The 15,426-nt window shown below is 36.8% G+C and overlaps 1 protein-coding gene across 6 annotated transcripts in view; it reads right to left on the reverse strand.

Moving 5' to 3' along the window:
- Nucleotides 1-15,426, reverse strand: part of LOC150077936 (phosphatidylinositol 4-kinase type 2-alpha-like) — an 87,872-nt gene that overhangs the window by 50,041 nt on the left and 22,405 nt on the right. For all 6 annotated transcript variants that reach the window (XM_090385110.1, XM_090385109.1, XM_090385111.1 and 3 more), the window contains exons 3-4: nt 13,124-13,255; nt 2,465-2,618 (exon numbers count right to left, since the gene is read on the reverse strand). In XM_090385110.1, the coding sequence (XP_090241236.1) occupies nt 2,465-2,618; nt 13,124-13,255 (286 nt within the window). The remainder of the gene's footprint in view (nt 1-2,464; nt 2,619-13,123; nt 13,256-15,426) is intronic.

The raw sequence follows: 15,426 nt of genomic DNA on the forward strand, positions 1-15,426 counted from the left end.
TTTATTTTATTTTTTGTTATTTTATTTTATTTTTATTATTTTAATTTATTTTATTTATTTTTTGTTATTTTATTTTATTTTTATTATTTTAATTTATTTTATTTATTTTTTGTTATTTTATTTTATTTTTATTATTATTTTATTTTATTATTATTTTTTTTTTTGGCTGGTGCAGCATACATAAGGCATAGGCTTCCTTGTACCATGTGGCTATTGCTAATACTAATAATTTATTGAAAATTTGCTCGTTCTAAAAGATGGAATCACAATCCCACTGTATAAAGCAATTGTTAGGCTGCAGTTGGAATACTGTATTCAAGTATGGAGACCACACCTAAAAAAACGATACTGAGCTTCTTAAAAGAGTCCAAAGACATGCACAACATGTCCAGTAAGATCAATAAAAGGCCCCCAAATGAGGAATGACTTCAAATATGCAGGATAAATATATGGCATAGAGAGCTTGGTAATTAGGCACCTTACATGAGACCTAATTGAGTTGTATAAGGCTCTGAGAAAATATAAAATGAATGAGGTAAAATTTTCATCATTATAAATGATTCCAGAACTAGGGGCTATAAATTCATATCATAGGAAGAAGAGGTTTAAATTTGATTACAGTAAGTTTTCGTTTAGCAGTGAGTTGTTAATTTCTACAATAACTTGCCTCCATGGGTGGTTGACGTTGATAGCTAGGGGAAATTTAAAGTACAGATGGATGGGTACCTACATGAGGAAGGAGTCAAATAGGTATTTTATTTTATTTATTATTATTATTTTTATTTTTTTTTTTACTAGTGCACCAAAAGCCACATGCTTCCTTGCACCATATGACTAATACTAATATACTCTCTAGTTGAAATCATATTTTCATAAAGCTATTGTGCAACCAACCTTTTTCATTTATGCCCCCTTATGCATATCTTTAGAATAACTGTTCTCATGACTTAAAAATGGGTTTTAAAGTGCTGGATGCATCATTTTTTGGGTACCTACATAATGACTTTTCAGTGTGTACTTAAATTCATGTGTAAATAGTTCATGCAGATTACCAGATTACTTTGAGTAATAAAGAATTACTATTATTCTTCCAGGATTATGTATGAGAAGTTTAATTATCATTTGGTTGATGGGGCTAAGGAATTTCATGATCTGTATGAAAAGATTTCACTGCATCAATGCTGAATTTAATTTTGTATATCTTCAGAGTGCTAAAACAGTTTTGAATGGTTTATGTAAAAAACTTCGGAATTAATTTACCTTAAATTAATTATTTTCTTTGTATTCCTGATCTTTTTTAATCGCAGAATAAAAGTTACTGAAAACTTTAATGTGAAATCTTGCCTTAAGGATAACACAGTTAACAGCTAGAATAGATACTCATACCTGCAACAGTAGCATAAATAAGTACCACATTTTTGAGCTAATTTCCTTTTGTACATTAACACAGAGAGAGAGAGAGATTCAATAAGTTTAGATTAGTTTAATATTGTGGAGCATCGGTTTGTTTTGAGCAAGTTTATTATTATTATTTTTTGTTATTTGGCATTTGCACTGATGCAGCCCTGCTTTATGTTTATTGTTACCATGCATACAGTGTAAAAATTCTGACCTGAAATTTACTCAGCCACTTCACTCTTTTTCTTTCTATTTACTCCTACTTCCACTATTCTATTTACACTTCTTTTCCTTATCAACTTCGTTCTTTTGCCATCTCATCTTCTCATCTTTTTCCTTATCATCACAATGCTTGGTTGATCCTCCTTCTTCTTCTTTCTTTTCTCATTCACCATTACACTCTTTTTTAGTTAGTGAGAATTTATTTAAAAAAAAACCTAGTGTGCTCAAGTAATTCTCCTTACACAGCTGATTAATACATAAATGTGTGCAATTATTTTACTTAATAAAAAAAAAAAAAAACAGCATCCTGATTTATATTTCATGTACCTGTGTTTTATTTAGGTAACCTGTTAGATTGTTTCTTTGTTGAGAAATTAATTTTAATGAAAAGAAAAAAAAAAAAAAAACATTAAAGTTAAAACTGTCAGTTAAAACATGTTGCCATTATGTACATTATTATGTATGTTAATACCTCCTTTAATTATTGGAAAAAATATTAAATTAATGAAAAAGAGGGAAGAAAAATTCTCTTTTTGAGCAGAAATAAGTTATTCAAATATCTTGTTTGATAACATAATAAAGTAACACTACATCATATTACATTCCAAGTACTGCAACTAGCTACTGTTAACTGAAGAATCAACTGATTTACTCCCCACAAGTGATTAACTAAAAGACAGGGGTATAAATTATTTTAGATGGCAAAGTCAAGAAAATTCATCAGAATGTCTCAAAGCATTTGGGGAAAGGGGAGGAGATAATACATTGCTTGCCCATAGGTAGTGTATTCAAAAATTGACTACACCACCTATGGGCAATGAACAGTGAACAGAATTATACGTACCTGTGTTTCTAATAATATAGTCCAATACCACAAGCCTTTCAAACTGTAATTGAAACTGCCGTTGAAGATTCTCCACCAATGGCTCAGATTCAAATTTTCGTAACCAGTAATCGGCATCTTTATAATTTTCTACAAATAACTGAAATGATCCAACCTACAAAACACACAAAAAAAAAATTATGCTTTATATAGAATACATGTGTGTGTGAGTGTCGCAACATAAAGATACTGATCTAAGAACTGGGTGGAAGAGAAAGTGAATGAGTTGAAATGAAATAAATACACAGAATTGTAAGGAAAGGAGAAATTGTTACAGAGCTGTTTTAGCTTGAAGGCACAGGTCCCAGTAGCTAAAGGAGCTCTTTAATCTCTGTGCCCCAATACTACACTCAAACAAAATATTTGCAAAAACAAAGTCAAGGCAGCATATATACACAGCTTGGATTCTAAAGGAAAATCCTAACAAGCTTAATATAACAAAAACATGCAAACCAAATTTATAATATTATCAGGTAAACTAAGACAATTTAAGTATAGGTAACCCTCTCTCTATGCAAAGTAATTTCACATATGTTTAACTGCCATATATAATAATTCACAAATGTTCACAATAATTCACAATAATTCACTGCCATATATAATAATTCACAAATGAACATATACAAAGCTTGGATTCTAAAGGAAAATCCTAACAAGCTTAATATAGCAAAAACATGCAAACCAAATTTATAATATTATCAGGTAAACTGAGACAATTTAAGTATAGGTAACCCTCTCTCTATGCAAAGTAATTTCACATATGTTTAACTGCCATATATAATAATTCACAAATGAGCCAGAGCCTTCTACAATGCACATCAAGAAAACATGAAAAAACAGATTTTACCATATATTGATAATTACATTGTAGTAACAGCATCATTTCTAGTAATCTGTCCTGTGGTTCTACCAATATTTAATACTACAAAGATTTTGCCTTCATTCATTTTACTACTTCCCCTCTCAGAGTCCTATAAATTATAATAAAATTCCGGTATGTAGGTATGTAGTTACCAAGCTCTGTAGTCCATATGTTCAGTCCCTTCATATACTGGCACCCTTTTGCAAATCTTGATACCATTTTTCATATTGAGAGCAGGAGTTATAAGCCTAATGACTGTGATGAATATACAAACCAGCTATACAGAGAAAAAGTTGGCCAGTAAAAAAAGAATGTGTAATTTAACTTTCCAGATGTTGATTGGAATTTGAGAGTTGATCAGTCACTCACTGACCTCCTGGGTAGTGCCGTTGGTAGGCACACAGTCCTCCCCACACTGGTTGGGAAAGACCCGAGTTCAAGTCCCATATGTGATGTGAGGAATTTTTATGGGACTTTTTCTCAAAGTGGCTGAGTTGGTCCATCTCAGGTGGTAGTAGCATGGTTTTTTTTCTCCTGTAAAACACTGATTTTTCATCCAGCAAACCAAATCGACCTCAGAACACATGCAATTTACAGACAGTATATATAAAGCAATGTGACCTCAATCACTGATGCCCCTAAAAATCCAATTACAACAACTTACACACTAGCAAGACTTTTGTAGATTACTTCAATCATTATTTTCTACAGCAGCATGTTAGAGAGAGACAGCAAGAGGAAGCAATACTCTTGATCTGGTTATCAGCAGTGATTCTACATGCATTAAGAATCTGCAGGTAAAAGACCTTCTGTGTGGCAGTGATCATAATGTACTAATGTGGAATTTAATTAAAGACATAACTACTGTAAAAGGAAAGGCTTTCGTAAGGGTGGTCTCAGATAGTTTTTAAATTCTATGCAGTGGGACAAACTGATGATGTTACCAACAGCAAATTTTAAATGGGATGCATTCAGGGAAGTAATCATAGAAGCTACTAGACTTTTCATACCTATTAAGAAATATTGTTCAAGGTTTAGGCTTAAATGGTTATTAAATGAACTAATGAGACTCCATTAGTGACATCCATTGAAAACATGGCAGAGAGAAAAAGTGTGTGGGATGCATATAAATCAGGTGATACAGAAGCCTATGGTATATATAAATTAATCTGTAATAAAGTCACAAAGGTGGTTAGGTAGGCTAAAGTAGATTATGAGAAGTCTTTGGCAAAGAATACAAAGAAAAGCAGCAAAGATTTCTGTGCTTATATTAATAGTAGAAGAAACGGGTTGAATCACATTGGGTTACTTGATATCAATGGGTTAACTGTTTATGACCCTAATAAGGTTGCTGACAAACTGAACAGGTGATTTGCATCTACATTCACACATGACAAATTCTTTAGGAGAGAGGATGCCAGCTGTTATTGTTGTTGTTGTTGTTGTTATTGTTATTTTTGGCGCAAGGGCTGCTCAGGCCATATTGCGCCGATCAGCGATGTGAACGATACTCATGATGACTGTTTTGCAAACAGTCAGAACTGATCGTATAAGTTTATCCGCTTGATAAATGAGAAAAATTCTGTGAGATTGGCATTATTACCTATGATATGACAGAGGTTCAAAGATTCGTTAAGATTAGGAAGAAAACTGAATGAGAGTTGCCGGGCATGCGAGTATAAGGTGCATTCAACAAGAATGTGCTTCATTGTGAGTTGAGAATTGCAGTGTGTACACTGAGGAGGATCATTGCCTGTGAGGAGGAATAGGTGGGTAATGTGACTGTGACCAATTCTTGCTCTGGCTAGGATTACTTCTTCCTTTCTGTTTTCCCGGAAGCTAGAGGCCCATAATTGTGGATCTGGTTTTATTTGAAAGAGCTTATTATCTGGTTTATTTTGCCATATAAATGTCCATTGTTCCTTACATATTCTTTGTATATTAGATTTGTAGTCAGAATATGGAACGAGAGCACATGATGAATCTGAATTAGAAGGATGTTTGGCCGCATAATCTGCACATTCATTTCCAGATATCCCAGTGTGGCCTGGGATCCAGCAAAAGATAACTACAATCTGGCGTTCCTGAGTGTGTATCAACATATCTCTTATAGTTTTTAGTAAAGGATTCTTTGGTGAGGAGGTGTTTTGTAGGGTTATAAGTGCACTCTGCGAGTCCGTATATATTATACTCTTTTTGATGGACAGATGGAGAATATTTTGTAGGGCAAGCTTGATGGCAAATAACTCAGCTGTATAACTGCTGCATTCTGTGGGAAGTGATAGAGAGATGGTGTTAAAAGGGAATACTGCTGCAGCACCTACTGCGCTATCAGACTTTGATCCATCGGTATATATTTTTGTAAAAAGAGGATAATTCTCTGTGTGAGCAGTATGGAGTTGTTGTATATTGATATTTGCCAGGGAATGCTTCCCCCAGTTTACGAAGTAATTGTCGCAGGATGGTATATTATAGGCCCATGGGGCAACTGGACAGGTTGGATCTTGGAGGACTTTTTCGAGATGGACATTCCAAGTTTCTGATAGTGCTTGTAATCTGATACCAGTAGGCTGAGCAGCACTGGGTTTATTTCTATAAAAGCTTTTAAACTGTGGGTCACTAAGTATAGGCCAAATTGGATGGGTAGGCATGCTTCGAATTTTAGCTGCATAATTCAGAAGTAACACCTTTCTTCTGAGACAGAGTGGAACTTCATTGGCTTCAATATAAAGGCTTTGTACTGGCGATGTCCTAAAAGCTCCTGTAGCAATCCTGAGGGCAGAATGTTGAATAGGTGCAAGGCGTGTAAGTACGCTTTCCCTGGCAGAGTCATAAACTGGGGCACCATAATCAAGACGAGACCTAATTAGAGTTCTATACAATTGAAGCAGGGTATAGCGATCTGCACCCCATGTTGTCGAAGAAAGAACTCTGAGTATATTCATTTTTTTCTGGCAAGTAGTCCGCAGATATTTGATATGTTCCAAGAAATTAAGCTTACTATCAAAAATGAGGCCCAGGAGAGAAATACTTTTCATGACTAATATAGAATGATTCGTTAAGTGAAGCTCTGGTTCAGGATGCATCTTTCGTTTGTTGCAAAAATGAATGACACTGGATTTCTGATGTGATAGTCGGTATCCATTCTGTGTCATCCATAATTCAATATTGTTAAGAGAGGTTTGTAGTTGCCTTTCGATGAAGTTCATATTCTGTGAACTGCAGGAAACAGTCAGGTCATCGGCATAGAGATATGTGTTTACAGGGACTGGTATGCATTTGGTTATATTATTTATTCTTATTGCAAATAAGGTAGAACTCAGAACTGAGCCTTGTGGGACTCCTTCCTGTTGTATATAGATTTGCGAGAGGACTTGCCGATAGCGGACTTGAAAAGTTCTATTCTGAAGGAAGTTTTGTATGAAATATGGTAAGTGGCCTCTGAGGTCAAGAGAATGTAGATCTTTCAAGATACCAAAACGCCAAGTGGTGTCAAAGGCCTTTTCTATGTCAAGGCATACCATAACGAGATGCTCGTTTCGGATAAACGCATTCCTGATGTTTGTTTCAGCTTTGACCATGAGATCCAGGGATGATCGATTTTTCCTGAATCCAAATTGGCTATCAGATATTAAATGTTTGGAGTCAAGATACCAGGTTAGTCGGCGGTGTATCATTTTTTCCAGGGTTTTGCCCAAGCAGCTGGTAAGAGAAATAGGTCTATAGTGGTGAGGGACAGAGTGATCTTTCCCTGGTTTGGGAATTGCCAGTACATAGGAGTGATGCCAGCATGTGGGGAATGAATGTTCAGTGAAAATACGATTGTAGAAAGTTAACAGCAAGGATAATGCTTTGTTATCTAAGTGTTTAAGCATTGTATAATACACTCCATCTGGACCAGGAGCACTGTTCTTTGAGGTATGTATAGCTTCTTGAAGTTCAATCATAGTGAGGGGCCGATTATATGATAGACACGATTTGGTTTTGAAGTTCAATCGAGATTTTTCAGCTGAAGCTTTAATCTTCTGAAATGACTGGTCATATGCGGTCGATGCAGACAGCTGTGAGAATACAGAGCCTAAAGCATTTGCAATTTCTGCAGGAGTACACAGTTCCTGTCCATTCCAGTTGAAAATTGGGGAGGATGGAGGAGGAAATTTGCCATTTAATTGTTTTATTTTTCTCCATATTATTCTAGAATCTGTATTTTTATTAATTGAATTTGCAAATCGGATCCAGGAGTCTCTTTTTGCTTTTTTCCTGATATGGCGAGCCTTGGCTCTGAGTTTTTTATAATTTATAAGATTATTGGTAGTAGGATGTTTGCGGAATATATTCCAGGCTCGGTTTTTTTCTTTTTTGGCACTTCTACAGTCTTCATTCCACCAATAATTTGTGGATCTACGAGAGCTTGACTGTGACTGTGGAATGGCAATAGACGCAGCTGCTAGGATTTGTTTAGTGATATGGCTGGTGACTATGTCAATTGGACAAGATTCAATTATCTGATTATCAAATGATACATGATAAGTATATTTTGCCCAATCAGCCTTGGAAAATTTCCATTTCATGCAGTTTTCTGAAGTCACGGAGTGTGAAGTTTGAATTTTACAGATTAGTGGATAGTGATCACTGTTCAGTGGATCATCCAAAGCTGTCCACTCAATACAAGGAAAAAGGATTGGAGAGCATATAGATAGATCTATTGAGGACACAGTTCCTGTTTGGAGATGAATGTAAGTTGGTGAACCAGTATTTAGGATGGATAAATTCTGCCTGTCAATGAGCATTTCAATAAGGTGTCCCCGTCCATCTGCATTGGGAGAGCCCCACAATGGATGGTGTCCATTGAAGTCGCCCAATAAACAGAAAGGGGTTGGCAACTGCAGTATTAGATCTTCAAGTTCATGAATAGTGCAAGGCTGAGTGGGCGGTAGATAGATAGAGACAACTGTTATAGTGACTCCAATTGCTATTCGCGCAGCAACCGCTTCAATGGAGGTTTGCAAAGGAATACGCCTGCAAGGGACTCGTGAATCTATGAGAATAGCAACCCCACCGTGAGCTTTATTTGTAACTGGTCTATCTTCTCTGAAAAGAGAATAATTTTTGATCGAGAGAGATACTTTAGGAGTTAAATATGTCTCCTGTAAACAGATGCCAACTGGATTATGACGTTTAATTATTTCTTGGATGTCATCAATATTGCTACGCAAGCCTCTGCAATTCCACTGGACTATATTATTCATTGTTTAGATTTAGATGAGGGAGCTGAGTCTGTCTGCTTTTTAAAAGTCTGTTTACCGCGGTCAATTTTGATTTTATCTCTTTTTGAGAAAACTGGTCTCTTGTCTATTTCATCTTCCGGATGGATCTCCAGAATCGTTTCTGTTTCTTCCTGACTGGGGATTTCATTGGTATCCATAAGGATGGAGTCAACTGGCTGTTTGCTAACGGTATCTGGTTTCTCTGTTTGAACTGATATTACAGGGGCTGCATGGACAGCTGGTGGTATGGTGATTGGCGTGTTGTTAGCCCTGCTTGATATATGTTGCTTTGATGATTGTGGTGCAGAAGAGAGCAGGGATCGAGCCCATTCAGCAATAGAGATGTTTGGTGGAATTGATGTGTCAGTTTGGATGGATACTGAATGAAATTTTTTCGAGGCTTCGGCATATGTACGTCTAGGCATCTGTATTTGCAGTTGCTTTCGTGCTTCTGGGAACGAGACTTTGTTTTCTATTTTATATTTCTGGATTTTTTTCTCGTATTTCCACTGTTCACAATTTTTGGAGAAGGCTGGATGGTTGCCTTTACAGTTGGGACAAAGAGAAGACTGGGCATTACAATCAGTTTGGGTATGCTCTTTCGATCCACAGTTTGGGCAGACTGGGTCACCTCGACAGACTGTTTGTGAGTGTCCAAATTTCTGACACTTATAACATCTTATTGGGTTTGGAATGTATGGCCGTATGCGACAATGCAAATACCCTGCTTTCACTGACGAAGGTAGGTTTGGTGAGCTGAATGTTAGTATGATGCTCCGAGTTGGAGTTAGCTCGCCATCTTTTTTCATCATGATTCTTTTGGCCTGTGTGACTTTCTGTTCCTGCAATTCCTGTACAATTTCCTCCTCTGAAACATTCATTAGGTCCCATTCTGAAATTACGCCTTTGGATGTGTTTAGTGTGGCATGTGGGGACACCTTGACTTGAATTCCACCAAATGAATTGAGTCTAAGTAGAGACTCAGAGTGTTTAGAGCTTGTGGTCTCTACAAGCAAGTCGCCAGATTTTAGTCGTCTCACCATTTTCGGGGAACCAGCTACATTCTCAAGACATTTTTGAATTAGAAATGGCGATAGATTGCCTAAGGGTTGGTTTGTCAGTGAATGGAGAATCAGAAAACTCGGATGTTCAATTCGATGAGTATCCGTTTTCAGTCTCTTTGGATTGGTAGAGTCGATATCAGGTTGATGCAAATCCGTATTATTCAGATTTGCAGTCTTAATCGGGGGGAAGTTGTCATATTCCATGTTTTGCTCCTTTTGGCCCTGGGGGTTTGCTTTACCTCCCAGGTTTCCGGCCCCGCCACGGGGAGGCAGGAGCAGTGCCACTAGGTGACCAAGCGGCTGAGTTAATTGGTTAGTACTGTTAGAAATAGAAACAGAAAGGTGGCTTCCCTTTCTGGGCCTTTGCCTACTTCTTGTAGTGCGAAAGTGCTGCAGTAATTTATAAATAAAGAAAACGGTAGTTGGAACGAAATATAATTTGTTCAAAGGCTCTTTGGATATAACGCTTTTTGGAACGCACAAAAATCACTTGGTCACGGAACGCTTGGCACCCGGGGCCAGGATGCCAGCAGTTTATTAAACTCTTAACAGGGAGCTAAATGGCTTTGTGATAAATGAAAGGAAAGTGGAAGAAAAATTGTTGAAGCTGAACAAAAAAAAGGCACTTTAGGTGGATGGGATCTATCCAACCATATTAAGGGAGACAGCAAAGGAGATAAGCAAACCCTTACTCATAATTATGAGAGCATCCTTGGATTCAGGGAAGGTCCATATGGATTGAAGATGCACAAATGTATCTCCAATTCATAAAGGGGATCAAAATGTGACATGAATAATTACAGAACTATCAGCTTAACATCCATTCTAAGGAAAATAATGGAGTCACTGGTTAAAGAAGTAATGCAGGACCATCTGGGCAGGAATCCAATCATACTGCAGTCACAGCACGGATTTGTTAAGGGACAGTCTTGTCTAACCAATCTGATAGGTTACTATAATGCAGTGACCAAGGAACTGGATGCAAAAAAAATGATTTTGATATCATATATTTGGATTTCAGGAAAACTTCTGAAACTATTACACATAAAAGACTGCTGTACAAACTGTAGCAATGTGGCATTAAGGGCAAATTATTGCTATGAATAAAGGGATGGTTAAGTGGAAGAAAGAATGGTTATTAATGGGACACTGCTCTTTGTGGACTAATGTTATCAGTGAAGTCCTCAAGAATTTAGTGCTCGTCCCATTGTTGTTTTCAATATTTATTACTGAGATTGATGTATATCAGGCTTAATGTCTTAGGTTTGCAGATGATACAAAGGTTGGCAGGGTGGATAGTTGGTTGCAACAGTCATCAGGATGAGCTACTGCAACAAGACTAAGAAAATTGGGTTGATGGGCTGAGAAATGGCAACTGAAAAATGCTAGATACTGCATGGGTAGTAGTAATTCTAGAGTAACTTATCAACTGTGTAATACTCCACTCAAGGTAGTAGAAAATGAAAAAGACCTGGGGTAATTGTGCAGTCAGATATGAAATTCTCTGAGCAGTGCAGACATTCTGCCATGATAGCTCATGAGGTTTTATCAATGATATACAGAAACTTTGCTAGCAGGGATAAGGAGGTGATTATTCCTTTGTACAAGGCCATAGTTAATCCACATCTTGAATACTGTGTACAGGTTTGGAGGCCTCACTTTAGGATGGATGTAGATCTGCTGGAATGGGTGCTAAGGGCAACAAGATTGGTGAAGGGAAGAAAAGGGTGCTTTTACAAAGAAAGGCTTCAGTTCTGCAAATTGCAGCATCTGGAGATTAGGCACCTGTGGGGGGGTGATCTGATTGAGGTGTTTAAGGCCTTGAATGGATTGAGCAAGCTGAATGTGAATGGCATTCTTCCTCTTGCTGAGAGTCTGCACATGATGAAACATAAATTTAAGTTGAGGAAAGATGGTTGGTTGCAGGATAGCTGTGTAGAAGTTTGCCTTCAGCAAGCAGGTGGTTGACTGTTGAAACAGGCTTCCATCTGTTGTTGTTATGGCAGTAGATAGTATGGATGAGTGAAGTGTGAATATTTTTCTTTTTTTTGGCTGGTGCTGTATATAAGCTTGCTTTCTTGCATCATTTGCCACTACTGTTAACTATATCTTTGAAACTGTTCAAGTTTAAGGTCTCTTTTCTGGTGTGGCTTGCATATCTGAACAGTATCTCAGATCAACCTCACATGAAATATATAGTGGAATTATAACCTCCTGTCTCTACAGGCATGTTTGATAAATTATTAATTGGCTCATCCTTTCCATTTCCCTGCACTGCAGAAAAATTGTGTGCACCTCGGAACACAGCTGCTATTGTGCCAAGATCCAAAAAACCTATCTCGAAGGAATGTTGCCTGGTACTGGTTGTTAACCACCCTTCTAATCTTTGCACCATCTCAAAATTTTGACATCAAGCCTTGTATCTATTGGTTAATGTTTTTTAAGGAAATCAGAAAAAGAGCAGTCCCAACACTGATACATAATGAACCCCATTTCGAACCTTAGCCCATTCTAAAGGGTAACTATTATTTGCAACTGTGTGTGTGTGTGTGTGTGTGTGTGTGTGTGTGTGTGTGTGTGTGTGTGTGTGTGTGTGTGTGTGTGTGTGTGCAGCCATCCAATAATCCATCTGGGGATTTTGCCCATTATTATGATATGTCGTGATATGCTTCTCATATGAGCTGGAACCTATCACAGCAATGTGGGACTGAGTCACACACTTTGTGAACAAATAATGCCAAAGTTATTTCCTGCATTCAACTTCAAACAGTGACACTGTCACAACAGTTTAACAGGTTAGCTAAACAAGATTTTCTTTGCAGAACTGTGCCATGTTCCCTTAAAAGTATCATTTCTATCTTGTTGTTGTTGTTGATATGGGGGTTTGATGGCGCATAAGCTACTTTGGCCATAATGCACCTTCATTTCTATCTAGATGATCATCTTGAACTGACTGACAATGCCATCATTACCCACTTCATTCTTAGAACCGCTTTTATGGAATGGATTGTGGAATTGGATAATGGGAGCTGCTGGAGCTTGAGCATCACAGAATCCAGTGTTCAGTGCTTTTACATTGAGCACCCTAGATTTTATGGAATTCTTGTTAAGGTTCAAATGGAAGAATGAATGATTTGCAATAAAAAAAATATATATAAAAGGCATGGAAATACAAAAAATACAGGAACTCTGATTAATTTCAAGATCGTTTTCTCATGGAAAAACATGAAATTACCTAAAACAATAATTAGCTTTTTTTTTTGGAATGAAATGTTCTAATTTTATATCTGAAACCACATTCTACAATTTTACCGTACTATATAACATTACAGGTTTCTCATAGGAAATATAAAATCTAATAGCATTAAACAATAAAATAAAATTATACATAACATTATATAAAAAAAAACCACGTTGGGTTTCTTACTTTAGGAGGTAGACCTAATCTATGGAAATGTCGCCCAATTTTAGGAAACCTTTCATTTACATTTCTTTTTGTCCGTGACTTGGCTCTGTCAAATGCTGAATAGTTAAAGGTATCACTTGCCAGCCTTACGACCTATAAAAAGCAAACAAACTTTTTAAAAAGTTAACTTTTGTTACATAATACATAAACAGATACATTATGATAAATCAATGTTATTGACACATATCTGAAAGAGAAACTATTAGAATATACAATATGAAAGCATGAATGGTCAGGTAAATTTAAGGAGGTATGTGACTACTTCAAGAGTCATTTTTGTAAGCAGTGTTAGCTTAAGCTTTTCAAGACCACAGACATATATAATGAACAAGACCTCTTTCTACAGTAAATAGCACATAATGAAGTGATGTTGAATGTGTGACAGTTACACAAGACACGCTCTCCTACCAAAAGTCAGGATACCCCCCCCCCACTGATTGCAGGAAATTGTGTGTGATTGTGAAACATGCAATGTTTCAGCCTTCAAAGGTGATGAACAGTTAGACTGAAATTCATTTCTTACAGCACAGGAGAATAAAAAAAAAAAAAAAAAAAAAAAAACAGATGCAAAATCTAATGAAAGGCAACTTGAACCGACTGGGATCTCTCACTTTATGATTTAAATCATCTTACAACCCAGTAATGATTTAAAATCATGAGGTGGCACCTTACTAGCCCAGACAGCTGTTATGGTGCTTACTGGCATCTTATGAGTGATAGGCTGGGCACATGATGTCACTAAGCCACAAGGCAGCTGAAGGGCAAGACGGCACTACATTACTAACAATAACATTATACTTCTCTGCATGGAGAAGTGTTGTTTATTAATAATACAACACAACGTGACTTATGGTGATAGTCTTAGATTTGAGAAGTCAATGTATTCCATTAGACTGCATACTTTTTCACTTGTGCTTTAGAAAACAGATTCAAGTCCAATTTTTTTATATTGAAATAAGCATATAGAAAAAGCTAACAGAGTTTCAGAAAGGAATGCTAGTTGAATGTGATACAGGAAAGATGTCGGTGCATACTACTATTCAGAAATTAAACATTCCCAAGTTGATAATTGGCAACATACTGAAGAAATGGAAGGCCAGAGGTGACAGTGAGTCCAAGAAACAACTGCTCAGACATAACATTCATTATTTTATGCCCACAACAATGTAGACATATAAAATAATGAATCATAAGAGGTGAGAAACAATGTATCTTGGGATGCCTGATTGCCTCATCTTGCTATCAAACCACAGAAAACCTAAGTTTGTAGCTGGGATCAATCACAAGCAAACCTGTAAGTGTTTTCATGAAACAGAGACATGGCATTCATGAAACAGAGACATGAATTTCCATAAGAGAGCCATAGCCTATAAGCCTTTGATAACAAAAATGAATGCACACTATTGATTTGCATGGTACAGGGAGCAAGTAGTCATACTACACACTCCTTCAGTCTGATGTACAGGATGCCTGAGAATGCTTACTACCTCAGTGTCTTGTCCCAACACTGAACTTTGGAGGAGGCAGACATAGTCAGGAGATAATTATAGTGGTATGAACTTGGTCCATTGGTTGCAGCATGAAACCATGAATTCCACTTCCTATACTGACGATGTGAATAATTCTGAGTCCTACATTGTGGACATTTATGAAAATGGCCCTTATACCTTCCAATATGACAGTCCCCCACATCACAAACCATGGAGGGCAAATGTATGTTTGGAAGAGAATAAAATTGAAACATGGAAGTGGCTAGCATAAGCCTTGAACTCAACCCAACTAAACAATTTCAGGATGAATTATAATGCAAGAATCAAGACAAGGCCAAGATGATCATGAATGTCTTAAAGGAGGAGTAAAGTACAACACCACAGCTTTTCACTAGAATTTAGTATGAAATCTTCGTCAACACACACTAAAGCAGTCATCAAGGCTAAACACCATTAATTTCTTTTAATAAATACATGTTTTGTTCATAACTACAAGTATCCCATGTTTTTTGGTAGGACAGTGTACATGCATTAAATTGTTCATTGCACATTCTAATGGGTGAATGCTTCTCCTGATACAGAGATAAGGAGATGATTATCCTGTTGTATAAGGAAATGGTTAGGCCACATTGAGTACTGCATGTAGCTCTGGAAACCTGAATTTTAGGAGGATGTTGATCCATTGGAATGTGTGCAGAGAAGAGCAATGATATTAATGAAGGAAACAAAAGGGTAGTCTTACCAAGAAAGACTTCATTTCTGTAAATTTCAGTA

The sequence above is a fragment of the Mastigoproctus giganteus genome, chromosome 11, assembly GCF_048544385.1.
Source record: "Mastigoproctus giganteus isolate SK-2022 chromosome 11, ASM4854438v1, whole genome shotgun sequence".
Classification (NCBI taxonomy): Eukaryota; Metazoa; Arthropoda; class Arachnida; order Uropygi; family Thelyphonidae; genus Mastigoproctus; species Mastigoproctus giganteus.